At 40.9% G+C, this 27,826-nt stretch overlaps 1 protein-coding gene across 3 annotated transcripts in view; it reads right to left on the bottom strand.

Annotated features, from left to right (window-relative positions):
* The window catches only part of prkacba (protein kinase, cAMP-dependent, catalytic, beta a), a 143,912-nt gene that overhangs the window by 14,991 nt on the left and 101,095 nt on the right, over window positions 1-27,826 (bottom strand). For all 3 annotated transcript variants that reach the window (XM_078560675.1, XM_078560676.1, XM_078560674.1), the window contains exons 2-5: window positions 25,524-25,585; window positions 22,561-22,689; window positions 12,400-12,498; window positions 1,269-1,351 (exon numbers count right to left, since the gene is read on the bottom strand). In XM_078560675.1, the coding sequence (XP_078416801.1) occupies window positions 1,269-1,351; window positions 12,400-12,498; window positions 22,561-22,689; window positions 25,524-25,585 (373 nt within the window). The remainder of the gene's footprint in view (window positions 1-1,268; window positions 1,352-12,399; window positions 12,499-22,560; window positions 22,690-25,523; window positions 25,586-27,826) is intronic.

Below are 27,826 nucleotides of genomic sequence, written 5' to 3' on the forward strand. Positions count from 1 at the left end.
GAATTCAACAATAAGCATTAACACAATGAATAGTTTGGAAATACTACCAGCACTTATGGATTCTCAGTACTTATAAGGGAGCTGTAGGATAGTGGATAAAAGCACAATACATAACCCCATCATTTTCCTAAATCCTAAACACAGAATCTCAAAGCACAGCCAAATTAATTAATAAGGGCTCAACCTTCAATCTAGAAGACTGACCCCCTGCGTAAGTTTTTAAAAAATGTATTCATTTCTTCATGGGATGTGGGTGTCGGTTGCTAGGCCAGCATTTATTAGCCATCCCTAATTGCCCTCGAGAAGGTAGTGGTGAGCTGCCTTTTGAACCGCTGCAGTCCACGTGGTGTAGGTACACCCACAGTGCTATTGGGGAGGGAGTTCCAGGATTTTGACCCAGCGACAGTGAAGGAACAGCGATATATTTCCAAATCAGGATGGTGAGTGACTTCGAGGGGAACTTGCAGGTGGTGGTGTTTCCATATTTCTGATGCCCTTGTCCTCCTAGGTAGTAGAAGTCATGGGTTTGGAAGGTGCTATCGAAGGAGCCTTGGTGAGTTTCTGCAGTCCACCTTGTAGATGGTACACATTGCTGTCAGTGTGCTGTTGGTGGAGGAAGTGAATACTTAATGTAATGGATGGGATGCCAAACAAGTGGGCTGCTTTGTCCTGAACTATGCCGAGCTTCTTGAGTGTTGTGGGAGTTACACTTATCCAGGCAAGTGGAGGGTATTCCATCACACTCCTGACTTGTGCCTTGGAGATAGGGATAGGCTTTTGGGGGGGGTTCAGGTGGTGAGCAGGATTCCTAGCCTCTGACCTGCTCTTGTAGCCACAATATTTATGTGGCTAGTCCAGTTCAGTTTATGGTTAATGGTAACTCCCAGGACGTTGATAATTGTCAAGCAGGTTCAAACTTCTTCAAATTTACAAAGTTTTTGGTATTCAGTATACTAAAACCAAAACCTCTGTAAAACGGTGTACTACCATTTGCTCCAATAGTTAATAGACACACAAAATTCTATCCATAGGGTATTGCTCATACAGATTGTTAGAGAGAGTTGACAATCAAAGTGCATAAATTAAAGGTCATAAATTACTATCCTAAAAATTTATCTGTAGAATTTGGGTTATCAGACCAAAATGAGTGGAATTAATTATTACAGACAATCCCCCTTCCACACAGGTATAGATTCAAAAAGACATTTTTGGACCATTTTCAAGTGTAAGATGATTTCATCCATTGGGGCACATGATCTAAACCTTACCTGAACCTTCCGATTCTTCTAAGATGTGAAAACATTTCACCACCTGGCACGTACTCCATCACCATATACAAGTTAGAATTGTCCTAAAACACAGTAATGAAAGGTATTTTATAAACTAGATAGTAGACATGAACACTAAGAGATAATTGTTTCCACCCTCTTAAATAGCAAGTACCACAAGAATATTTTATTTAAACATTTGCTGACTATCTTAAATAGCACTTGGGTTATACGAGTTTGACAATAGGACAGTTTGCAATAACGGTGACAAACATCCATTAAGCTCAGGCAGCAGTGTACTAAATCAACTCCCATAATAGGAACATAGGACTTTGGAACAGAAGTGGGCCATTCAGCCCTTCGGGCCTAATAAAATCATGGTTGATCTGGTTGTGGTCTCAATCCCACCTTCCTGCTGGCACCCATAACCTCCAACTCCCTCTTCTGTCAAAAAGCTGACTCGGCCTTAAATAACTTCTATGTCCCAGCCTCCACTGCTTTCTGTAGAAAAGAATTCCACAGACTAACAACCCTCTGAGAGAAAACATTACTCATCTCTGTCTTAAAGGGAGGACCTCTTAATCTTAAACTTTGTCCCCCAGTTTCTGTCTCCCCACAAGAGGAAACATTCAACTGGTATCCAACCTATCAAGTCCCCTCAGGATCCTATATTTTCAATAAGATCACTTCTCATTCTTCTAAACTCCAATGGGTATAGGCTCAACCTGTTTAAACTTCTTTCATAAGATAAGCTCTTCATCCCAGGAATGAGTCGAGTGAGCCTTCTCTGAACTGCTCCGAATGCAATTATATCCTTTTTCAAGGATTTGCTTTAAAAGGATGACACATTGTGGAAAGGGATATTATTCTTCTTCCATGTTTTACGTTACTCTGATCTCTTATTAAGATTAAGCAAGGCAATTAGGCAAGCGAAAGAACTTATCCATTTTTGATAAGGTGAACTTATGAATAATTTTACAGATATGATCAGCACCCACTTCCTCAAGAGGGCGAAACAAAATAGTGCAGGTGGCTAGATTAGCTTTACTAGTAAGTAGGCCATCAAGAACCATTAATAACCAGGAAGTCTGTCAACACTTCAACAGGCAGTTCAAAGTGAAATTAAAGCTCATAAATAATTAAGTTTGTGGAAGCCTTTCGGACAGCCATGACAAGAGGTCAAAGGAGGTGATTAAGCAGGAAAAAAAATCCTAGAAAATAAAATACTTTAACATCTTAAGGCAAGTGCAATCTCTGAAAGTAAATAATATAGCAGCACTAAGATCATAACCACTGGAAGAGATGGTCAAAGCTAATCAGGGTCAAAAATATTGAAAAAGGATATGACAACCAGCAGCAAGGGCTAGATGGCATAAAGGTGCATTGTAACAGCAACAAGTTATTGGAAGAATATATACCGGTGGGTTGTTAGAATTAAATGTCCATTGAACATTTGGATGAAGCAGGATAAACTGTGGATTCATTAAGGAACGGCAAAGAAACAAGCAAGCCGCTGGGTCGATAGTCTTAGGAAGTCCATAAATCAAAACCAAAAATGATCCTGATATTCAAGAAAACAATCCATGGGACTGTGAATTATAGATCAGTTGGACAAACATCAATCCTGGGGAAAACGTTTGAGCGCTGTACAAGGGATGTTATTAACACTGATCCATTAGTAGAATTCAGCAGATTAGCTTCCCCCTACCACTCACGCTACTCATATATGGAGCAGGTTTTGGTCTAGTTATGAAAATTGTTGACATCAAGCTGGTCCTGAAATGGCTATTTGAGAAGAGATTTTGAATCACTCAAAGGATTCAGCATCAAATGGATATTCTGATGGTAGATAGATTTAATCTGGATTCACATAGGCTGTGCATGATAGAGGACACAGGATATCCATACTTGATTACAGGCCATACAACTCAACTGGTCTATGCTGGATGAATAGATGTTAGTTTTCAATCATGCTTAAACAAAAGATTTCAATTTGGAAATGAAAATCTTCAATACAAAGCTGATCATGTATTGGAATGATCTCAAGATTGGTTGAAGTGATCTAGAGCAAAACAGGCGTGAGAAAAAAATCTAGTTAGCAAACACTGACCAATTTGGCTATATAAGCCTGAATGAAATTGGTGGCAGATAGAGTCCAGAGGCAAAACAAAGCAGTTTTCATGACCGCCTCCCTCCCTCTCAACTTGGTATTCATTCCCTCCCTCCACTGGTACACTGTGGCTGCTGTTTATTATGTACAGGGCGTACTCCAGCAACTCATCAGGCTGCTCCAATAGCATCTCCCCACCCCAAGGATTCCAGGATTGAAAAGGACGAAAGTAGCAGTATCATCAGAACACGATAATCCCAAAATCATGGAAAAAAGATATGTCAAAGCATTTGGTCTTGCACTCATCAGGGCATGTGCAAGAATACCAAATGTAGAGGGAACAACAATTTATACTGCACGAGATCAGTGAGCTGATTGGTTGGCAAATGGACTCTGATTGGTAGAGGCCATGGAAAATGCACCAGTTAACTGATGGACAGTTAACTGCTAAGCTTTAAGTTCAAACCAGGCAGGTTGACTGTGATTGGTCAAGGCATTGCCCTGGGAAATGAACCAGAGAATGGCTGTCACCTATTTTGTTCAGTTGAAGCAGGCACAATATGTGTACATGTTCTATCTGCCTGCAAAGAACTGGACCCTGTGTATTAATATATGTAGCTTCTAGCACGTGTAAGTGAGCTACACCGCGAGCCCGACTGATAATCTTAAATTGGTTGTCATGTAATTCTTAGCACAACCAGGACTGTTTAGCAAGTGTTATCCAATTGTGGAATCACATCTAATGTTAGGCACTGTGTTCTGAGTTTTGCAAGCAATGGCTGGTTGGGTACGGTTAGTATTTTGCCTGTTGCGAACAGCCGAAGGGACATGCTGTTTGATACGATCCGTCAGTCTTTGGGACATACGGTCTACATACCTAGCATCACACTGGCACTGAAATTCGTATACCACACTACTCATTTGCATGGTAGGCAGAACGTCTTTTCGGCTTGATGGCAGCATCTGTTAGTGGCGAACACCACTCATGTTGCTACGGCATAGTAGCAGGGTGAAACGGCTAGCTTTACCTGTTGATCAAATTTTTGAGACACCTTACCCTTCCAGGGTAATTAGAGGTAGACTGGGCATGTTTCAGGGTCAAAGGTGGCCTTAGGCCCATGAGTTGACACGACATACATGATATGATCATGTGAATGATCTGATCAGGATAGCCATTATCTCGCAGGATGGTTTTGATGTGCCCTGTTTCAGCATCAAGCTTGCAGGTGAGCAAATGGCTTGGGCCCTATTTATGAGGTTGCCAATAAGGTCAATTTTATAGCGTGTGGAACTGTAGGGATCCCAATGTATATACTGATCAGTGAAGGTAAGCTTGTCGTAGATGTTAGTAGAGATCCCCTGGCAGGTTTCTTAACTAGCACGTCAAGGAAAGGGAGCTCATTTGACTGCTCCATTTCCAAAGTGAATTTGAGTGCAGGGTGGAGTCCATTAAAGGTATGTAAGGAAATTCTTACATGCCGCTGCAGATTCAAATATAGAAAACGTATCTACCTACCGGAAATACGCAATGGGTAGGAGTTTAGGTGTCATTGCATTGAAGCCCAACAAAGACATTTGCGAGAGCTGGGCCTAGAGGGGATGACTTGGCTGATTTTCACATGCAAAGCGAATATCTGGTAGTGTCGTGAGGCCTCGAGGCCAACCCAGGCATACATATCTGTAAACCTGATAAAGGGACTGGAATAGTCATCCTTAACATCCTTGACTATAATCAACAAAATGCACACTATACTTAATGATGGGTCAAATTTCATATCCATTGGACCTGCTGCTCAGCACGAATGGACAGCCTTACTCGAAAGCAAGCTAAAAAAAAATGCTTGTTGGACTTGTGTAAGCGCAATGAGCTGTCAGGCGATATATATGATAGGATTCGTCCTCACGGCTCACTGCATCTGCGTATGTATGGCTTGCCAAAGACACACAAAAGTGATGGCCCTTTAAGCCTCAGCTTATCTGTGACTGGTTCTGCACAACATGAATTGGTCAAATGGTTGGGTGAGTTGCTACAACCAGTTTTGAGAAAGGTTTCAACCGATACTGTGAAGGGTTCCATGACATTTGCGAAGACCATACAAGACTTGCATATCGATAGCGATGCCGTGTCCGTGTGCTCCTGTGACATTGTTAGCCTACTCACCAATCTACCGCTTAAGGAAGCCATAGACATTTGCACCGCAGCACTGTATCATGGTGATCTAGACCCGCCGCCATTGTGTGAATCAGTATTCATTTAACTTGTGAACTCAACCAGTCGCGCTGTTGAGTTCAGTTTTAGCGACACCATGTATGCCTAAATAGAGAGTGTTGCCATGGGATTCCTCTCTAGGCCCAGCTCTTGCAAACATCTTTGTTGGGTTCCATGAGAAACGAGTCTTCAACAGCAAAACACCTAATCTCCTACCCCTTGCATATTTCTGATATGCAGATGATACATTTGCTATATTTGAATCCGCAGCTGCATGTAAGAATTTTCTTACATACCTTAATGGGCTCCATCCTGAGCTCAAATTTCAGCTTTGAAATGCAGCAGTCAAATGAGCTCCTTTTCCTTGATGTACTAGTTGAGAAATACACTACCATCTACTGCAAACCTACCTTAACTGGTCAATATATGCATTGAGATTCCTACAGTTCCACAAGCTATAAGATTGGTCTTATCGGCAACCTTGTAAATAGGGACTGAGCCATTTGCTCACCATGCAAGCTTGATGCTGAAAAAGCCGTCCTGTGAGATAATGGCTACCCCGATCAGATAATTGCTCGCTGCATATCGCGGAAACTCATGAATGGCAGCCATTTTTGGTCCTGAAAAGGGCTCAGTCTATCTCCGATTACCCTGGAAGGGTAAGGTGTCTCAAAAATTTGAGCAACACGTGAAACTAGCCATTTCACGCGGCCACTATGCATTAGCAATACGAGTGGTGTTCGCCACTAACAGGATGTTGCCATCAAGCCAAAAAGATGTTCTGCCTGCCACACAAATGAGTAATGTGGTATATGAATTTCTGTGCCATTGTGATGCTAGGTACATAGTCTGTATGTCCCAAAGACTGGCAGATCGTATCAAACAGCATGTCCCAGCCACTGTTTGCAACAGGCAAAGTACTGACCGTACCTAACCAGCCCGTGCTTGCAAAACTCAGAAGTGTCCAACATTAGATGTGATTCTGTGATTGGACAACATTTGTTAAACAGTCTGGGTGTGCTAAGAATTATGTTGACAACCAATTTAAGATTATCAGTCGGACTCACTGTGTGGCGCACTTACTCGTGCTAGAAGCTACATGTATTAATACACATAGCCCTGCTCTTTGCAGAAAGCAAGAGCATGTACGTGTCTGTTTAACGGAACAAAATAAGTGACAGCCATTCTCTGGTCCATTTCCCAGGCAATGCCTTGACCAGAGTCAATCTACCTAGTTTGAATTTAAACAAAGCTTAGCAGTTAACTGTCAGTCATCTGTTAACTGGTACATTCTCCACGGTGACGTCTCTACCAGAGTCCACTGACCAACAAGTCAGCATTCTCATCTCATGAAGTAAATACTTTGCTCCCTTTACATTTGGTATTCTTGCGAATGCCCTGACATAAGACGAAAAGCTTCAACATGCATCTCTTTTCAGCGATAGTCAAGGTCTGTAACTCCAAACGACTAATTTTATAATCTAAAAACTTGGTTCTATCATTATTAATATCCCAGGAATTCTTATCTATATTGTTGTAGGAGTACCATCACTACAAGGGCTGTGGGCAGTACAAAACAGATCCACTATCTCCTCAGGAAACTAGGAATAAGCAATAAGTGTGATATTGTAAGTTTTTTAAAAAGTGGACAAACACTTGACATAACTTTATCTAGATTTCCAAGAAAGATTGCTACTGAAAATGAAAGCTGTGGGAAAAATGAGCACATTGGAAAGGAATTGTTTGGGCGAAGCGAAAAATCCAGCACATACTTATCAGAGAATGGCCTCAGAATGTAGGGAAAGGCCGGATTGCTGTGCCAGAGGGAACCCTAGCACTAATCCTACTATTTCTAATCTTGAATAAATCTAATGCAAACTATCCAAATTTGAACATGACACTGAACTAGGGGGCACAGCTGGGTGAAAGGAAGCAGATAGTGAAGAGGATTGTCAAAGGATACAATGGGATATAGATTGGTTGGAGACTTGGGCAGAGAAATGGCAGATGGAGTTTAATCTGGACAAATGCGAGGTAATGCAATTTGGAAGGTCTAATACAGGTAGGAATTATACAGTAAATGTCAGAACCCTTAAGTGCATCGATGGGCAGAGGGATCTGGGTGTACAGGTCCACAGGTCACTGAAAGTGGCAACGCAGGTGGATAAGGTAGTCAGGAAGGCATATGGCATGCTTGCCTTCATCGGCAGGGGTATTGAGTACAAAAGCTGGGAAGTCATGCTGCAGCTGTATAGAACCTTGGTTAGGCCACACTTGGAATATTGGGTGCAATTCTGGTCGCCACATTACCAGAAGGATATGGAGGCGCTGGAGAGGGTGCAGAGGAGGTTTACTAGGATGCTGCCTGGTCTGGAGGTTATTAGCTATGAGGAGAGGTTGGAGAAACTCAGATTGTTCTCACTAGAGCTACGGAGATTGAGGGGCGACTTGGAAGAAGTTTACAAAATTATGAGTGGCATGGACAGAGTAGATAGAAGCTTTTTCTCAGGGTGGAAGAGTCAATTACTAGGGGACATAGATTTAAGGTGAGAGGAGAAAACGTTAGAGGAGATGTGCGGGGCAAATTTTTTACGCAGAGGGTGGTGAGTGTCTGGAATTCACTGCCAGAGGAGGTGGTGGAAGCAGGTACGATAGTGGTGTTTAAGAGGCAGCTTGACAAATACATGAATAGGATGGGAAGAAAGGGATATGGATCCCGGAAGTGCAAAATGTTTTAGTTTGACGGGCAATATGATCGCGCAGGCTTGGAGGGCCAAAGGGCCTGTTCCTGTGCTGTACCTTTCTTTGTTCTTTATCCACAAACCTACAAGTAGAATTACATAAAAATGGTAGATGGCCAGATGAAATTCAGTGCAGATACATATAAGGTTCTACATCTGAGGACAGATGGATATCACATTATGAATGGTGGAGGTTAAGGTGAAATAGAAATGGATTTGAGACTAACAGTGGATCTGACACTTAACCTGTCAAATCACCTTGAAGCAGGAGTAAACAAAGCAAACAGAATATTAAATTATATTGTTAGAACAATGCAGTGTGTGTCCTGTTCCACAGAGAGCTCTGGAGGCTGGGTCACGAATATATTCAAGGCTGAGTTGGACAGATTTTTGAGTCAAAGTTTATGGTTGATGGCGTTGGGTTGGGGGGAGGGGGGGGGGGGGGGCGTGGAAGAAAAGTGATCTTATTGAATGGCAGAGCAGGCTCGTTGGGCCAAGTGACCACTCCTGCTTCTATTTCTCACAATCTTATGATCTGCTAAAATGATTTAGTACCTTGCCCAGGCAATACCTTGAATGCCATGTTTATTATTCACCAAGACATAAGGGAAATAAGAACTGGGGTCGCAAGAAATATCCTTTTCACCCACATCTCCCCCACGATCTCCCCAACACAACCTCAGCACTGCATAAGTGAAACTGACTGCCTTCTAAAACCATTGATATTGTGTTAACACCTTAAAAAGCAGGGTCTAGCAGAATTCATCGGGACTTGTTTTTAGGCTGTGGGCGTTGCTGGCTAGGCCAACATTTATTGCCCCCCCACCCCCCGAACTGCCCTTGAGAAGGTGGCGGTGAGCTGTCTTCTGTAAACATTGCAGTCTGTGTTATAGGTACACCCACAGTGCTGTTAGGGAGTTCCAGGATTTTGACCCAGCGACAGTGAAGGAATGGCAATATATATCCAAGTCAGGATGATGGGTGGCTTGGAGGGGAACTTCCAGGAGGTGGTATGCCCATGTATCTGCTGCCCTTGTCCTTCTAGATGGCAGTAGTCATGGATTTGGAAGGTGCTGCCTGAGGAGCCTTGGTGAGTTTCTGGGATGCATCTTGCTGCTGCCACTGTTCGTCGGTGGTGGAAGGGGTGCCAGTCAAGAGGAAGGCTTTGTCCTGGATTGTATCAAGCTTCTTGAGTGCTGTTGGAGTTGCACTCATTCAGGCAAGTGGACAGATTCCATCACACTCCTGTCTTGTGCCTTGTAGATGGTGGTCTGGCTTTGGAGAGTCAGGGGGCAAGTTACTCGCTGCAGGATTCCTAGCCTCTGATCTGCTCTTGTAGCCACAGTAGATATGAAATAGTTAGCTAAAGTGAATTGTACAAGGTCTCTGGCAGGAAAATTTGAATTGTTTTTTCTTATTTCACACTTCTTGATGTAATTGTAATTAATTTTAGACAGTGAAAAAGGTGTGCGCCGAAACAGCATCACTTTTGGCCTACATGGGACTCTGCTGCTTCTGTCATTCATGGCTGATCTGTACCTCAACTCTAACGCTGAAAATACAACTGTTACTTTCTAGCCACACAGATCAGACCCAGGGTGAAGGCAGGCAGGCAACTGCGGACAATTCCTCTGTTTCTATGAGCACTGCTCTGCAGTCAGCTAACATGAAATAGTGAAGCATGGTATAATAATTTTCTCTCGCACCTGCTTGTCACTTCAACTCTATCCAGTGCTGTGCTGGATGTAGCAACCAGTAATCTTGGAGAGGCTCCAATGTAATGTCAGGCAGGTTAGAATTCAAATGCTAGCTTCATGGTCCATAACACATTTCACAAGCTCAGCCTTTAATTCAAGAAATATCTAACTCGCAGGGACCCCCTTCAGTCTTTGAATGGAAACCAGCCTCCAAACACTAAGTGAGTTGTGATTTTATAAAATGAAGGAAGGTGTGCACTGGGGGTGGGGGAAACCATGAACTATAGAAAACAAAAAAAAATCAAAGCCCTGTTAATATCAGACACTTTGGCAGATCAAGTCAATTGGTTTTACATATTTCTGAGCAGGTTGCAACAAGACTGCAGTACGTTGAAAGAGGCAAGGGACTCCGGGCAGACTCTGAATTGACTAAATCGTGGAGAGAGAGATTTGTCAGGAGTCACCATGGATTTCACTGACACCCATTTACCACACAATGCGAGATGCGGCCGCTTCAATTGGAGGGTTTTTGCTGTGCTCTCACTAGTGATGACAAACTGGGAGTTGACAGACCAATTCCAATCAACATGAGCAAAGAAGGACTCGCCACCAGTCAGCAATCTGGAGCGTCTCCAGATTAAGTTTCATCTAACCCAATTGGTACAGTGGGAATAACATAGATTGCCGATACTATTAGGGGCACGCTTGAAGTCCTTGTGGTCTTCTATGTCTCAAGATGCTTCATGAAGCATGGTGAATATTGAAATTTTTAGCGTGGGGCCGTTTGGTGTGTTGACAATGGTTGCCAGTGGAACCAATCTACGTCAGAGAAGGTGGACCTCTGCCTGATCTTTTCAATACCTATCTGCATCCTTTGGTTCTGGACAGATACATTTTTCAATGATGGGCATCATAAAGAAACATTAAGGGCTATAAAAAGGTACAGTTACATTTATCATAATCTTTAAAACTGTATTTGAGACAAATTTGCAGTGTCAGCCGCATTAAAAATCTGTCACAGTAGATGAATTTGGATACTCTGGAACAATAATGAAAATCAAAAAAAAATTATATACATAGACTGAAAAAGCAAATTAAGTGCTGAAAGTAATTGGAGTGAAAACCTGAGGCGCTAATTCTCAAGGGTAATTAGGGATGGGCAACAAATACAGGCCTTGCCAGCAACGTACATCCCATGAAGAGATAAAAAAAAAATGGGTTAGCACTCTCACTTAACTAATATGAGGAAAAGATAGATTGCCCTTTGCAGTGATTCATTTCTCATGCATTGGACAATGTGAAGGGTTACATTGGCAACATAATCAATGTCATGAAAGCACTGCCATTGGGGTACTGCACCATTGACACTTTTCCACTGCAAAAAAAACTTACCTGTCAATGGTGGTATCAAGAACTGTGTGAACGATGCCCGGGATAAAAAAAAATCATTATAAATGCAGCAACCTACTATACAAAATACACCTTACTGTACCGTTACAATCCAATTTGGGCAAGTCATGCCATGCCTTCTATAGAGTGAACAATGCCCTTTACTTCCATGCAAATTGACATGGTTTCAGTTTGCGATAAGATGATCGATCATTTGCGCAATGTGCCATACATCAATTCACTTTGAATGCAACCCCTTTATTCGGTTTCATCTGTACCTTATGCTGTTACCAAAGTACACTTCAAAACAGAAAATAACTGAGTTGTGCATGAGGGGGGATTAATAATGCCACTTTAGTTAATATCCTGTTGGCAACTGATTAAAGGGTAATGAAGGGATTGGTTAATATTAATGGCCATAACCAGCATTGAAATGTATTTCACTGATTTAGCGATGGAGGGGAGGCAACATGTAATAAAAACAAATGCCGGGATTGTTAAACCCTCATGAAGTATCAATAGTGGTAACACATTTGTTAACAGCTTACAAACACACTGTACTGAAGTTTACATAATTAAATCAATATATTATAGGTTTCCAGAAATCTCATCAGAAATGCCTCAAATTCTGATAATAGAAAAACATGAACGGTCCATGACTTTCTAATCCCACCCCACCCTTCACTCTGCAGCATTTAAAATCACGTTTTATATAACTGATTACAAGTTTACAACTCTACAGCAACAACCATACGGAGTTTCTTCAATTTACCACTTGGCAACTGATGGGAAAACACTTAGTATATTGCAGCATAATTCCAGAGAACAATCTTATTTAAGCCCTTACAGCAAATTATAGACTTTGCTAACAATCTGATAATGGTTGATAAGCACAAAGGATTTAAAAAACATTTGAACTTAAATGGAAAGACAATGAGGGCAGTTGTACAACTCTGTCCTTCCAAAGCCTGGTATGAATATTTACCTTGAAGGAATACTCCAATTTCACCAGAAATGGGAAATTAACAGCCTGTAATATTCTCTTCTCATTGAGTGTGTGTTCTATTTGCTTCAGTTTGACAACCTAAAGAAAAATGACATTACTTAACAACATGTCCATTGAAGCGATCACCACATTAATTTGTGTAGCAGTCTTTTACTTCATTGCAGCAACATAGTTATGTCTCAACAATTTAAACACAATCAAATTCAGGATAACCAGTGAATCTCAACTCAACAGACATTCTCTAACAATAAGAATTCTGCTTTAAATTTAAATTGCCCCCACCTTTAGGGGCAGGAGAAGAGAAATGAGTCTTGTTTAATGAGTTCCAATTTGAGTCAAATTAGTATGAACAGATGATGAAAATGTGGTAAAGTTTAAGTCCACACTTCATTACTTTCTGCTTTCCTCCTGCTGCTCAATAATGTTGATAACAAGACTCATCATATCATCTCTATTCTAGTTCACTCTTTCACAGGACCTCAAAACTGCGGAACTCCTTACCTCTCAATCTTCCCTTCCTTCTATAATCTACAGGCTTTTTAAAACGTGATCCTGGCATCACCTAACCACTGCGTGGTGAGTTATCTCGTCTTCTCTACTACTCTGTTCAACTTTGGTCCTGCATAGCGTCCTGCACTATGGGCCCTGGCCTTTCACATTTCACCTAAGTTTCTCAATAAAAGAGACAAGAAATTAATAAGAATGTTAAATAGAAAAACGTCAACTCTGAAGACACCAGATGGACAATGTGCACACAACATTCATTATTATTAAAGTTTTTTTAAAAAAAAAGCACTGTGTTGGTCGCTTTCTACCAAAGTGACTGGAAGTGCTAGACACTCTGTGTCTGCCAATTTTGGGGGTGGGAGATATTAGGCAGAGTCCCATTCCAACATTCCTTGCTGGGAATTGTCCATGTGGGAATGGGATTCACTGTGGCTAGAATAACCCCAACATATCGACCCCGTATGTGAAAATGGCAACATGGGATGAGTATGAAATTTGCTATGATTAGAACACCATCCCAGCATATGTTAGCAGCTTCTAGAGACTGGGGGAAAAAAAACTACACTCACACCATATATGTATAATAAGCCCACTGCCTTGAAAAGGTTACACATGTAATAGGACATTTTATAAAAAAACAATTCCACTTTTAGCCCAGCTACAAACTGTTGCAGTAAACCTAGCAGTCAATAGTTGGTTTGGTCTACACCAGACCACAAGGTGTCTCTACTTTCCTTCTATTTTCCTTCTTGTGTATTTTTTTTAATTCATTCATTCATGAGATGTGTGCATCATTGGCTAGGCCAGCATTTATTCCCCATCCCTAATTGCCCCTCGAGAAGGTTGTGGTGAGCTGCCTATTTGAACCGCTCCGTGTGGTGTAGGTACACCCACAGTGCTGTTAGGGAGGGAGGTTCAGGATTTTGATCCAGCGACAGTGAAGGAACAGTGATATAGTTCCAAGTGATTGCAGAGGGATGCAAGCATTATAGAGTAGTTATAATGGGGGTCTTTAATTACCCGAATGTAGACTGAGATTGGGACAGTGGTAATGTAAAGGGCGGAGAGGGGCAAAAGTTCCTAGACTGTGTTCAGGAAAATTTTCTACAGCACTATGTGTCCAATCTAACAAGAAAACACTGTTGGACCTGGTTCTTGGAAATGAGGTGGGCCAAGTAGATCAAGTGTCAGTGGGGGAACATTTAGGAGTCAGTGATCATTGTATTGTACATGTTAGGACGATAGGCAATCCAGAGTAAGAATAATTAATTGGACGAGAGCTGACTTCGATGGGGCAAGAACAGAGCTGGGCCAGGTAGACTGGAACGAAAGATTTGCGGGAAAAACAGTAGCTGAACAATGGGCTACCTTCAAAAAAGAATTGGTTCGGGCATGGTCAAGGTATATTCCATCGAAAGGAAAAGGTAGGGCAAACAAATCCAGAGCTCCCTGGATGAAAAAGGAGATAGAAATTAAGATATAGAAGAAAAAGTGTGCTTATGACAGGTGTCAAGTAGAAAATACAATTGAGAACCAACAGGAATACAGAAGGTTCAGAGGGGAGGTGAAAAAGGATATTAGAGAAGCGAAGAGGGATTATGGTCAAAGACTAGCAGCCAACATAAAGAGGAATCCCAAGTCTTCTATAGGCATATAAATAGTAAAAGGGTGGTAAAGGGAGGGGTAGGGCCGATTAGGGACCTAAAAGGGAATTTATGCATTGGCGAAGGGGCCATGGCTGAGGTATTAAATGAATACTTTGTATTCGTCTTTACCAAGGAGGTAGATGCTACCCAGGCCATGCTGACAGATGAGGAAACTCTGTCATTAGGAAGGTTCAAGATTGATAAGGATGACGTTTTGAATGACTGTCGGTACTTGTTGACAAGGCACTGGGGCTGGATGAGGTGCATCCAAGGATGTTGAAGGAAGAGAGAGTAGAAATTGCAGGGGCACTGGCCATAATCTTTCAGTCTTCCCTGGGCTCAGGGGGGGGTGCCAGAGGACTGGAGAATTGCAAATGTTAAGCCCTTGTTCACAGAAGGTTGTAGGATAATCCCAGCAACTACAGATCAGTCAGTTTAACTTCAGTAGTGGACAAGATTCGAGGAACAATTATTCGGGATTAGTCACATGGAAAAATATGGGTTGATAAGGAAGAGCCAGCATGGGTTTCTAAAGGGGAAATCATGTTTAACTAACTTACTGGAGTTTTTTGAAGAGGTAACAGAAAAGGTCAATGAGGGTAATGCTGTTGATGTGGTGTACATGGACTTTCAAAAGGCATTTGATACAGTGCCACACAACAGGCTCGTGAGAAAAGTTATAGCTCATGGAATACATGGATACAAAATTGGCTGAAAAACAGGAAGCAGAGAGTAATGGCTATGGATATTTTCCAGGTTGGAGGAAGGTTTGTGGTGGAGTTCCCCAGGGACAGTATTGGAACCCTTGCTTTTCCTGATTTATATTAATGATCTAGGTCTTGGTGTGCAGGGGACAATTTCCAAGTATGCAGATGATACGAAGCTTGGGAGTGTTGTAAATTGCGAGGAGGGCAGCGTAGAACTTCAAAAGGACACAGACAAGTTGGTGGAGAGAGCAGATAGGTGGCAGATGAAGTTCAATGTAGAGAAGTGTGAGATGATGCCTTTTGCTGGAACATGGATAGACAATATCAAATAAGGGGTGAAATTTTGAAGGGGGTGCAGGAGCAGAAAGACCTGGGTGTATGTGTGCATAGATCATTGAAGGTGCCAGGACAGGTGGAGAGAACAGCTAAGAAAACATATAAATTCCTGGGCTTTAATAATAGGGGCATAGAGTACAAGAGTAAGGAGGTTATGCTGAATTTGTATAAGACACTTGTTAGACCTCAGCTGGAATATAGTGTACAGTTCTGGGCACCACATTATAGGAAGGATGTGAACACATTGGAGAGAGTGCGCAGAAGGGGCTTACAAGAATGGTTCCAGGGATGAGAAACTTCAGTTACAAAGGTTGATTGGAGAGGTTGGGACTGTTCTCCTTGGGGAGAAGGCGGCTAAGGAGATTTGATAGAGATGTTCAAAATCATTAACGGGCTGGACAGAGTAGATGGGGCAAAACTGTTCCCGCTCGTAAAAGGATCAAGATGAGGGGGAACAGATTTAAAGCGATTTGCAAAAGAAGCAAACGTGATGTGAGAAAAAACTTTTTCACACAAGTGGTTTGGTCTGGAATGCGCTGCCTCATGGAGGCAGGTTCAATCCAGGCATTCAAGAGAGCATTATATGATTATTTGAATAGAAACAATATTCATGGTTACAGGGAAAAGGCAGGGCAATGGCACTAGATCATATTGCTCATTTGGAGAGCCTGTACAGAAACAATGGGCCGAATGGCCTCCCTCTGTGTCATTAAAATTCTGTGATTCTGTGAAGTTAGGATGGTGTGTGGCTTGAAGGGGAACTTCCAGATGGTGGTGTTTCCATGTGCCTGCTGCTATTGACCTTCTAGGTGGTAGTGATCATGGGATTAGGAGCTGATGTCTAAGGATGCTTGGTGGGTTCCTGCAGTGCATCTTGCAGGTAATACACATTGCTGCCACTGTGCATCAGGGAGTGAATTTTTGTGGATGGGGTGCCAAACATGCAGGCTGCTTTATCTTGGATAGTGTCAAGCTTCTTGAGCGATGTTGGAGCTGCACTCATCCAAGCAAGAGAAGAGTATACCATTACACTCCTGACTTGTGCCTTGTAGATGGTGGACAGGCTTTGGGGAGTCAGGGGGTGAGTTGCTCGCCACAAGGTTCCTAGCCTCTGACCTGCTCTTGTAGCCACAGTATTTTTATGGCAATCCAGTTCAGTTTCTGGTCATTGGTAACACCCAGGATGTTGTTAGTGGGGGTTCAGTGATGGCAATGCCATTAAATGTCAAGGTTAGATTCTCTCTTGTTGGAGATGCTCATTGCCTGGCACTTGTGTGGCGTGAATGTTACTTGCCACTTGTCAGCCCAAGATGGATATTTTCCAGGTCTCGCTGCATTTGGACATGGGCTGCTTCAGTATCTGATGAGTTGCAAATGATGCTGGACATTGTGCAATCATCAGCGAACATCCCCACTTCTGAGCTTATGATGGAAGGAAAGTCACTGATGAAGCAGCTGAAGATAGTTAGGCTTAGGACACAATGTTTAGAATGCTAGCTAGCGCTAATCAGCCATTGACAAGAGGACAGGGCAGGGATAATGTTAGCAAGATCACTGTTCATTTTGTACAGACATATTGTTCCAATTTAATCCCTCTAGCATTAACAAATCTATTTATAAGAAAGCAAGCTGCATTCCCAGGAAGGACGTAATAGCTCTGGAGAGAGTGCAGAGGAGGTTTACAAGAATGTTGCCAGGGTTAGAAAAGTGTAGCTACGAGGAGAGATTGGATAGGTTGGGGTTATTTTCCTTAGAACAAAGAGGGCTGAGAGGTGACTTGATTGAGGTGTACAAAATTATGAGGGGAACAGATAGATAGAGTGGACAGGATAAAACTGTTTCCCTTGGTGGAGAATTCTAGAACCAGGGGACATAGAGTGAAGATAAGTGGTAGAAGGTGTAGGGGGGACATGAGGAAGAACTTTTTTATGCAGAGGGTAGCGGGAGTCTTGAATTTGCTGCCCAAGTTGATGGTAGAGGCAGAAACTTTGAACTCTTTTAAAAAGTACCTGGATCTGCACCTTAAGTGCTGTAAGCTGCAGGGCTATGAGCCGGGTGCAGAAAGGAGGGATTAGAAAGGGCACCTGGGTGTCCTCAGGCTGGCATGGACAAGATGGGCTGAATGGCCTCCTTCTGTGCTGTAACTTTTCTATGGTTCTATGGTTTTCTATTCACCTTGATTAATGTGGAAATACTTGGTTGGTTTTCTACTGTGTGAAGAATTTAGCCCATGTTCTCCGCCTGCTGTCTCCACCCACCACCTCCATCTCAAAATTTTGTCGTTGTTAGGCTTACCAAGTTCATTGGTGCTGATATACTTAGGAAAATAGCTGCACTTGAGCCAATGTATTTTAATGCACCAATATAATTGTTGTGTATTCCCTTAATTTATCACCTCAAATTGCTCCGGTCAAAGTGGTAGGCTTACATCCAAAAGTATGTCACTCTCGTGATGCATAACCAAAAATACCTTTTCCAGACACAATCCAAGTTTGCAAGGGCAGAAATGTATAACTGCACTGCTAAGTACTTCTCAGTAGGAAAGCTGCACACACCCACCATAGCACTGTGCTGAAAACAGTGACATCATTCCATTTCATAACTCAACTCTGGAGCTCACCTCTAAGTAACTGTTCCTACATATAAATTGTAGCTGGAGATTTAGTCCAAGGTCCTGATGCCACTGCTTGGTTGCAATTAAATGTGGTAATTCCCTGTACCTATAGTGTATGCAAAGTGAGACATGCCTTTCTGAAATTGCTCATGTAAACATTGCTGTGACCTGGATTTCTTTTTAATTCTTGTATTTAAATATGTACAATTTGATCTCGGAACGTTAAACTTGAATCTGCTCTGTGCGCTTTGGTTTGCATTCACCATTTGCCTAATTGAAGTTACTGATCTAAATCACACCAAATCATGCAATAAAATAGTTACCAGTGTCTAAAAGAGGTACTTGCAGGAAAACTGAGGCTCCTAATTCTGCATTGGTTCTGGCAATTACCTTAATTTAAAAAAAAATACCAAACCTATTCTGAATATGGCTGATTTCTACATGCTGTATTATGTTTGTGTTTTTAATTTCTTTAGACGATTTGAACCATGCTTCAGATTTACACATTTGTGACTGGAAATGTCTTTGATCTTCAAAATACAAAATATTTTAAACACACCAAACTCAAATATCAAGAGCATTCAGTGATTGCAAAACAAGATCCCCAAAATGCATCAGAATGAATCTACCTTCCCCTGATAAATGCAGTGAATTATGGTGAAGGTGGTTTTATTCAGGGAACTTGCTCAGGAAGTCCTCATTTTAAGTTCCCCAATTCAGGTTCGCTCCATTTTAACGTTGCGCATGTAACGGGGCCAGTATGCACACTTAGTCGGAACTTCTGCTCTAGTGCTGTTTTGCGCCGGGGTAAAGGTGCACCGTGTGACCCAATCATTGCCATTTTGGAACGAGTGCAAGGAGGCCAACAACTTTTTCTTAAAACCTTGCAGTGCAATTTTGTGTGAAGATTATTTATACCAGTGGTATTCACTACACTCACCAAACCCCTCCTGATCAACGCCTCTCCCCCACTCGCTGTTTACTTCACCTACCCTCCTGCTCGTCACATCGGTCCCCGATCCTCCCACTCCCAGCTTTTCCAACTCCTGCTTGCCACCCATTTTCCACGCCCTCGCTCACAGCAAGGAATCGGATGAGGGAATGGAGAGGGAAGTAGTGAGCGGGAGGGTTGGTGAATGGAGGGTCAGTGAGTTAAGTAGAAAGAGTTAGCATATTTCTTTTTTTTAAATTTTAAAATGTATTTTATTTTACTGTTTCACTTGAAGTTACACTTTTCAGGAATGCAACTGTAAAGAGAAAATAATTTTTTCCAATATTCCTTGGGATACTATGAAGCAGGCTTGTAGGGGCTGTGTGTATGACTAATTTAATTAGACTGAAGACAGTCAGACTGCAAGGTTTAAATCAAAGGGTTAGGTGTCAAGCAGGCATTTTGAAGTGGAAATGGACAAGCTAAGATGGGATACCAGTAAATACAAAAATTAATAGGAATTTGCATTAGGAGATGAGCGAGGATTTGAATTTTTAGCTGTTGAATTTTAAAGAGAAATCAAAGGAAGTTTTACAACTGGCAAAGATCATAAATAAAAAAGCAAGGTTATTAAGTTTATTTTTCTTGAAAGTAGCGGGCACAAAGACAACATAAAAGCTTTTTAGATTCTGGGAAAGTCAACTTTCAAACGACAGTTAAGAACAATGGGTTTAAAAGGTGAAAGAGGAAAAATGTAATGAAGATTGAAAGCTGTGAGAGATTGCAGCCATGTGATCTTGAAGACAGACCTGTGAAGGAAGCAGCTTCTAGCCACTCCAGAAAAATGTCTGGTTGTTCCAGAAAGCAAGCTTTTGTTACAAGCCTTGGATTTTCATTGTCGAGTGAGAGGGAGAGAGAATCTTGTGAAATACCTCCCTTATACCAACAACGGGTGCCTTGCTGTAAGATTAAGAATCTATAAGGACTGTTTCCTGAAAAAAGGTGTTTGTTTATGAGTCTAGCTACGTAGAAATCTTTTGGGCAATGTTAGAAGACTAAATTTAACAGTGTAACTCTAATCTTGTGTGTTTAAGTTTTCTTTTCTTAATGAATGTTTTAATTTAATATTTAAAATCTCCAAAAGTGGTAGTGGAATCTTTACTTCTGACTTCAGTACATGTACCTTCGCATAATAAATGCAAATTGCAAAACCGTTGTTATAGTCTGACCAAATTTCCCTTTCGGATTTGGTGAGCCCGGCAAATACCACCTGCATAACACTACAATGTTAAGCAAGGAATTACTGTTTGTTTACAGCTGTTTCAAATATCTAGTTCAGGTTCATGCACTTTAGAAAATAATTTTTAGCATTAGGAATTAAAGTTTAACTGTAGAAAAATGGGATAAATGCAATTAAACTGAGCTTGGGCCTATTACACGTAAAATGTTGAGGCCATGTTGCCTTCAGAGGTTAACAGCTGGAAAGATAAGGTAATTAATATACTGGGCTTTAGAGATTACCAAAATACCACAAGAAGTGGCAATTCGAAAGGTGACCCATGTGTATTGAATTAAAGCAGAATAGATAGGAAAGATAGAATTATAAAACAGAAGATGGGCTTACTTAGCTAAAGAGCTAGAAACGTCAGGCTTGCGAAGCTTGCAATAATGAAAGTTCTGAGAGATTATTTTGAGAGGTAGAGCCAAATGAGTTTAAAAGCATTCAGTAAACCCTGAAAGGCTTTAAAATTCATTCACTTCATCAGATCGAAAAGAAAATTGTAAACGAGGGACAATTAACTTAAAGGTCAGTTTGCGGACAGCCCAGAACAGGCTCTCACATTATGGAAACGGGTAGAATTTAGGGAGATTTTCTGGTTTCAATTTATGTTGGTGTTTGCTGAGTTAGTTGCAACTTAGAACTGGTATGTGCAGTTGGCAGCTCACTGAGAGAGGATAGCCGAAGTAAATGACAGTAGATATATCTGCACTGGAAGCAGAATTTAAAAAAAATAACTTCATCATTGATCGTGTGGAATGTGGATGAGGCCTAATCTCAGTTAGAATCTTCAGGGAATGGAAGCTGGAAGATTGACCAGTTTTGAAGCTAGTGGGAAAATGTGGAGCGGGCCTCACAGTGTCTTATTCCAAAAGAAAGTAATCAGCTGCATTAGCTAGGAAGTATTGAAAAGTAGCCAGAACAAGAGGCTAGGACATCCACACTGAAGAGATGGTGAATGGAAGTCTTACCTCCGAGAATAGTTGGGTCCGAGGAAAATTCTCCAGGGGACACTTATGGGTGGTCCTTACAGATAACTTTAGGAGTTATGTGTTTTAAGAGAATTCTTGGGGAAAGTGAGAAGTGAACCTGAGTGCATATAAGCTATAGTGTTAACATATGTTTGCTTTGTTTAATTCTTTTATATAATAAAGTTTGCTTTGCTAAAAAAAGGGAAATCTTGTGGCATAATTCTGTTGGTTAAAGCGAGGTATTCGGATTTCTTTTCAGAGGTCCCTAACTGGATCATAACATAGCCCTGTTATGAGGAAGCATTGCTGCCTTCAGAGGGCATGAGACCCACAGCTGACCAGCTGAGTGCTCTCGTACAGGGTGAGGCTGGTTTTCTGTTTGCTGGTTTGTTTTCAGCTTTCCAGCTAGGGGAAAGGGTGGGTGTGGGGAGCCATATTAGTGAAGTTGTAGCCTGTGATTCTAACGATATATGCACAGTTGTTTTGAGGCTGTTCTGGTGGGATGGAGTCCATTCTGTTTTATCGTGGGGTGAATTCCACAATCCTGGGAGGCCGAAGTAATTTTAAAAAAAAATAACACTGCTTCTTGAAACAAGCCTAAGTTTTCCTTGTGAGGAATTCAATCTGTATTGATTCGCGAAGTTAATTCAGAAATGCTTAGTTTACAAATCTGTAGTGATATTGTTAAACCACGCACTCAAACACAGTTGATCTGGTTCAAACTTTAAAAGCAAATGGTCTTTGAAGCTTTGCTGTATTTCTGACGCATCCCAAGCTGACCTTTTCAGCATCTCTTTGTACTTAAGTAGGCAAAAGGCCAAAAGTCAGAGTTCACAAAAAGTACTTCTGCATTAACTAATCTGTATAATTTCTCCTCTGAAAATCAAACTGCCTTGCAATGGGGACAGATCCTTACTAACATCAGTTTCAGAAAGGAATGGTACTGCTCAGTATAGTAAAGAACACACCAAAGCCATCATTCTGTTGCCTAAACTTCCACAAACAGATTTATTTCTGCATGTCCATCAAAAAATGCTTTGATGCGGAGATGTTCAGAATTGATGACTAATATTTGCAAAAGAAAGCCTCAATCCCTCAATCCACTTTTGTATCTCTTCTCTGTTATATAACATTGGGTGGCATACTTACTTTCTGTTTATCCAGTATTTTCATGGCATAGTACTGTTCTGTGCCTTTATGTTTCACCAACATAACTCTTCCAAAAGAACCCGTTCCAAGTGTTTTTTGCCTTTCAAAATCATCTAGGCCTGCAGTGTTCTGAAAGATACAGAAGAACAATTTTACTTCCTTTCAGTATTGTTCTTGATCCATACTGTAACTGTTCCTCCATATCCACGCAGCTCAGTCTGTGTGACCTGCAGATTTCATTGGGCGATTCCTTTGTTGATCCTTTAGAGGTGCATTGGAGTGTGGAGAGAGTTGGGTGGCCGGGGCAGGGGAACAGAAAAGAGAGACAGTCCACAGCCAAAGCACAACTTTCCCCTAGATGTTTTCATCTCAATTTTCATAACAAACCCCTCTTCCTCATGAAGCCACTGAACTCCTTGCCGAAATATATTTCGCAAGGTCTATGGACCTTTGCTCTACCTTATCCAAGTAAGTTATTGACATGTAAACACTTTTAGTGTTGGTATATTATTTGATTGTGCAAGGCATCACAGGTTAATCTGATCCAGTATCTGCCTGGTGTTCATGATTAAGAGGGTACTTCATTTAAATATGTATGCATGTCATGCCAGCAAATCTAGCCTGAAATCAGCCTGTATTGCAGAACAATCATAAAAGTAGTCTTGCACTGCATCCAAAACCAGTTCGAAGATGGCCTTCAAAACATTTTCAATAGTGATCCATTAGCATAAAAAAACAACTTCTGCTCCCTAACACAGGTGCATGGAGGTCAGTTTTAGCACCCTTTACCTTCTAGGCTAGCAAAGCTGTGTTGCATCTCTCAGTCTATGCAAAAATTAAAATCGCACATTATGACACTTTGCCTTTGCGATATGCTTCTTTGATCTCCATATTTCTGAGCATAGCAGCATTGAAGACACCTAATATAATATGTATAATATGCTAAATAAAGTTTCCTCTTCTTCCAGCACTAATCTTTTGACTTTCGGAATCAGTATTCTTTGATGCCTGCAGGAGATTTTCATTTATCCCTATTAGAGAGCAATTCTGTGCTGTAGACTCCAGTTCAATACTGTGGATCAACGCCTATTAAGCAGCAGTGATCCACAAACTCAATGCACATAGAACTTGCATAGGTGGTGAAGAGATTTTCATTTCCAAGTTGGAATTAAACACAGAATCCAGAAATCAAAGGCTATAATTCTGATCTATTATACAAGCAGTCTCTCTGTCCAGTTTCTTGCTGGAAGATGTCAGGTTAACTTATACAAATTAGGATACAGAGATCTAACACAAAGTTAGAGTTGCAAATGTGGCCTGGACTCAGGTGCTTTACTTCAGGGCAACGGAAAAAGTAGCCCTGCACTGCATTCAAAACTGTGCCAGATGACAATGCATAAAATAAATTAACAGCACATAGTTATGAAAACAGTACTAGTTGCTCACTCTAAATAGCTGCCTTGGCAAAATGGATTTCATCAGCTGAGCATTCAAACTAAATAAAAACAACACAACAAAAGAGGAGCAAGGCAAAAGGATCCACAAAATTTCTCAGAAATCATGAGCAAAACAGATGAATAAGTGCCACGACAAAGTGATAATTCAAGTTCAGTGATGGAATATTTTGTCCATTGGTCTTTCAGACAACGTATATGGGCTAAGGCAATAAATCAAGTAATTGATCAACTAATTTCTAATTCTAGTGACACTTAACTTTGTAAAAATCAGTGTGAGTGGCCTTCAATCGAATTACAACCCCATAGATGATTCCAGGCAGACATGTTTAATTTCTAAAAGGGGCTTGAGCTCACAACCACTGTGCTCCTGCTAAGCCAAGCCGATTACAGCTGCAGCAGCACCAAATGGGTTGGTCACGGCACCATTCTGGGTCTAGGAGAGAAAAATTCAGATTCCTGCTCCTAATTGCTATTGGATCACTCTGTTGAAGACTAGGCATGTGAGGGCACTGAACTGAATTTAGCTTTCATGCTCACGTTTTGTGGCTCACTCAATACATCATCTGCTTTTTGCCTATACACACGTGAAAAAGAGTTACTTTGGCAAGGTAGCTAGGTGACATCTAATACATGTGAAACCATATCCCAGCAACAGTGTTGTCAGGTATAGTAAAGGAGGAATGTTGCCAAACATATTTAAGGATTTGAGAAATAAATGTCATAAATTAATATCTGAAGCTCATTCTTGAAAAACCCAGTTACCGATGATTAGATGTGAACAAGTGCTCTGATAAATCTGATGTATAGTACCCAAAATAGAATTTAAACACTGCTGTAAATTCCTATCCTGTTATTAATACTGCCCAATTGTTAAAAGAGAGAAAAAAAGTATCAAGACCTGGCCATGATATTTTTGGTACTGAATTTAGTGGGTCACCCAAGACAGGTCCCAAAGCCAAAGCAGCTGCTGGGGTATATACTAAATGCATTGGACACGTTACTTTTAATTCTTATGCTCAAGATTAAAAACACACCTACTAATCAAGTGCTAGGAAAACAAACATTTGATGTGGGCATCAATCACTTGCAGGCATGCTTATAGGTAGTAATGCAGCCAGTTGCAAAGTAAAGCTGCCTTGACACCCCCCCCCCCCAATCGATCTGCTTCGGTCTCAGTACAGCGCTCCTTCCAACATCAGTGAAATATCTTACATTATCTGCACCAGCCCCTCTTTATCCAATGAGCAAGACTGCTTTCTAAATGGCAAGGCTGAAACTGCCCCAAACTCACTTCATGAGTTACTGGGAGAGATACTTTCATCCCAACATCTGAGAATTATTTGATCCCACATCTCAAAAGGAAGGATAGTGAATAACATTGAAACACCAAATTCTCTCTCATTTCCCTCTCCCCTGATTCCTTCCTACCAGTGACCTTTGAGACCATTCTGCACAACATTATCTTTCTACACCAGTGATACACAAACATAGCAATCCAATGCATACCTGTGGTGGACTTTCCCATTTTCTTAAGAAATCTTCTTTGGCTTTGGCTAAGAACTCTTTCACTATAAAACAAAGAAAGAAATGTGGTTAAAAAAAAATCTTTCAGAAGCATGGTTTATGAAGACGATGATAATTACAGTATCAAGTGTATAAGTAGCACATCATTGCAAAAATAAATATTTAAAATCAAACCTGCTTAAAGATTACCAGACATGTAAAACTACTTATACACAAGATATCAAACTACTTTTTTCAACATTCCTGTTGCACAAATTTTAAGCTTCTCAGTGGAGTATTTTAATTGGAACTTGTAGCGATTGCTATTGGTTTGCAACACACAACTTAAGAAAAGGTAAAACAAAATCCAAAGCAGCAGCTAGGCAAGCAAGTTTTAATGTTAAACAGCTATAAAGCAATGGATTGGAAATGCATAATGACCACAGGCAAAGACACACGATAGCTATGAAACAATGCAAACCAAAGCTGCTCATAGTCACAGAAGGTTGAATTTTTGAGTTCTTTAAAATGTTTCAAAAAAAGATCAACAGGGCCTCCTGGCGCTCTGTTGTAACTTTGAAGCCACAAACCAAATCACCATTTGGAAATGAACTGTCAGCCTGTTTTAGTCAAGTACCCTTAATTTTTGCCATTATAATAATGGCAAACAACATTTAGAAGAATATCTACCATTACATTTTTTCTAGACCTGCATTTTAAAAATCAGGAGTTTTCATGCTTCTAGCTTTCTCAAAACTATCGAACCATTTTCAAATATTAATGTTGGATAAAAACACATTATGTAAATGAAAAATCGTAATTTGTTTGTGCTTGTCAACACTATTGTTAGTCTTTCATTTAATTCTAATAGCTAATTTTGTTAAGGCACTTAAATTGAAACTAAATGTGTCTTGTATAACAATTTGAACTTCTTTTCCTAAAAAATTGACTTTCTGTGACTTTGGGCTTCTTATGAAATAACGCGCATACCAAAGGTCTCTACAGTTCATCAAGGGTTTTCAGGACAATTCACCCCAAGTAACCAAAGGGATGAGATGACGAGAAGAAAAGGAGAGAAAAAAGTTCATGAATTTAACCACAGTAGAAAGGATGAATTACAAATACAACATATAGTACATTTCACACTACCAAAATTAAGACCATCATTTAAACTTTTTCTACACTTAAGTTAGAAAATCACCATACCCAACAAAGAGTGGAAAAAGGTTCTTGAATTTAACCACAGTAGAATCAGGGAGTAAAGTTCGAACTTCCATAAATGCAGGAGAGCCAAGTAGTCTCCAGAGAACTATCCTATTACAGTACTGAAAGGAAACTTAAAGCTTTTCAAGGTTTTTTGTTTTTCTGCCCTCGAGTGCTCTCTGGGTAACACCATCTTCACCTTAGGAGCGGCTGAGTGACACATTGGCACAGTGGCTCATGCAATGAACCCTCACTTAGCCAACAGTTCTGGTTGCTGCAAGGTGGAAGTATAAACCTTCTGCACTCGGAGGAAGGGAGAACCTACTCTGCTGCCAAATATCTGATCTTAAACAAATAAATTTCATCTTTGAAAATTTGTGCGCTCCAGGCAATCAAGCCTGCAACTTGAAGGGCGTGACACAAAGGAGGTGGAACACCCTCAAATCCTGATAGGAATAATAATGGGGAGAACCTTAAATATTTGTCCAATGGTCAGGTAGATTAGAACACAAGTCATGTCTAGGTTCCAAATTTGCAGCTCTCCTGCCTTACCTATCACCCAGTTCTCAAGATTCCCACCTATTGGGGAGAATGAAATAGAGATGCCTCTACAGAGTTAATTCCCAGGAGAACAATTTTTCCACTCGTGCACTAAACAAGTTACGAATGGAACTCCAGAAAAATAACACCTGCACAAATAAACACAAAAATAAGATAACTTGTACAACACCAAACACAAGACTTTTGCAGGGTACTTTCACGGCAGATTCAGCAGAAGCAGACTGATACTTTAATTCACACTGGTACAACAAATTTGCAATAGTTGTGTTGCATTTTCCATTTGTACATGCTGATCATGGCAAAAGCGTGCATTTGCCTACATCTCAGTTTATTTCAATTATCAAGCATAAATCTATATTTGGGTTCAAGCAACTTTTCTTCTAACAAATTAGAAGTTACCACATGGTAGTACTAAACTTATGTACTGCTGAAAAAAAGAGACATGTTGTCAAAGCTTTTAGTCTTGCACTGATCAGGGGAGACAAGAATACCAAACCACAAAGGGAGCAGCAATTTACATTGTGTGAGAAAATGATGCTGAT

The sequence above is a fragment of the Cetorhinus maximus genome, chromosome 17 (assembly GCF_964194155.1).
Source record: "Cetorhinus maximus chromosome 17, sCetMax3.hap1.1, whole genome shotgun sequence".
Classification (NCBI taxonomy): Eukaryota; Metazoa; Chordata; class Chondrichthyes; order Lamniformes; family Cetorhinidae; genus Cetorhinus; species Cetorhinus maximus.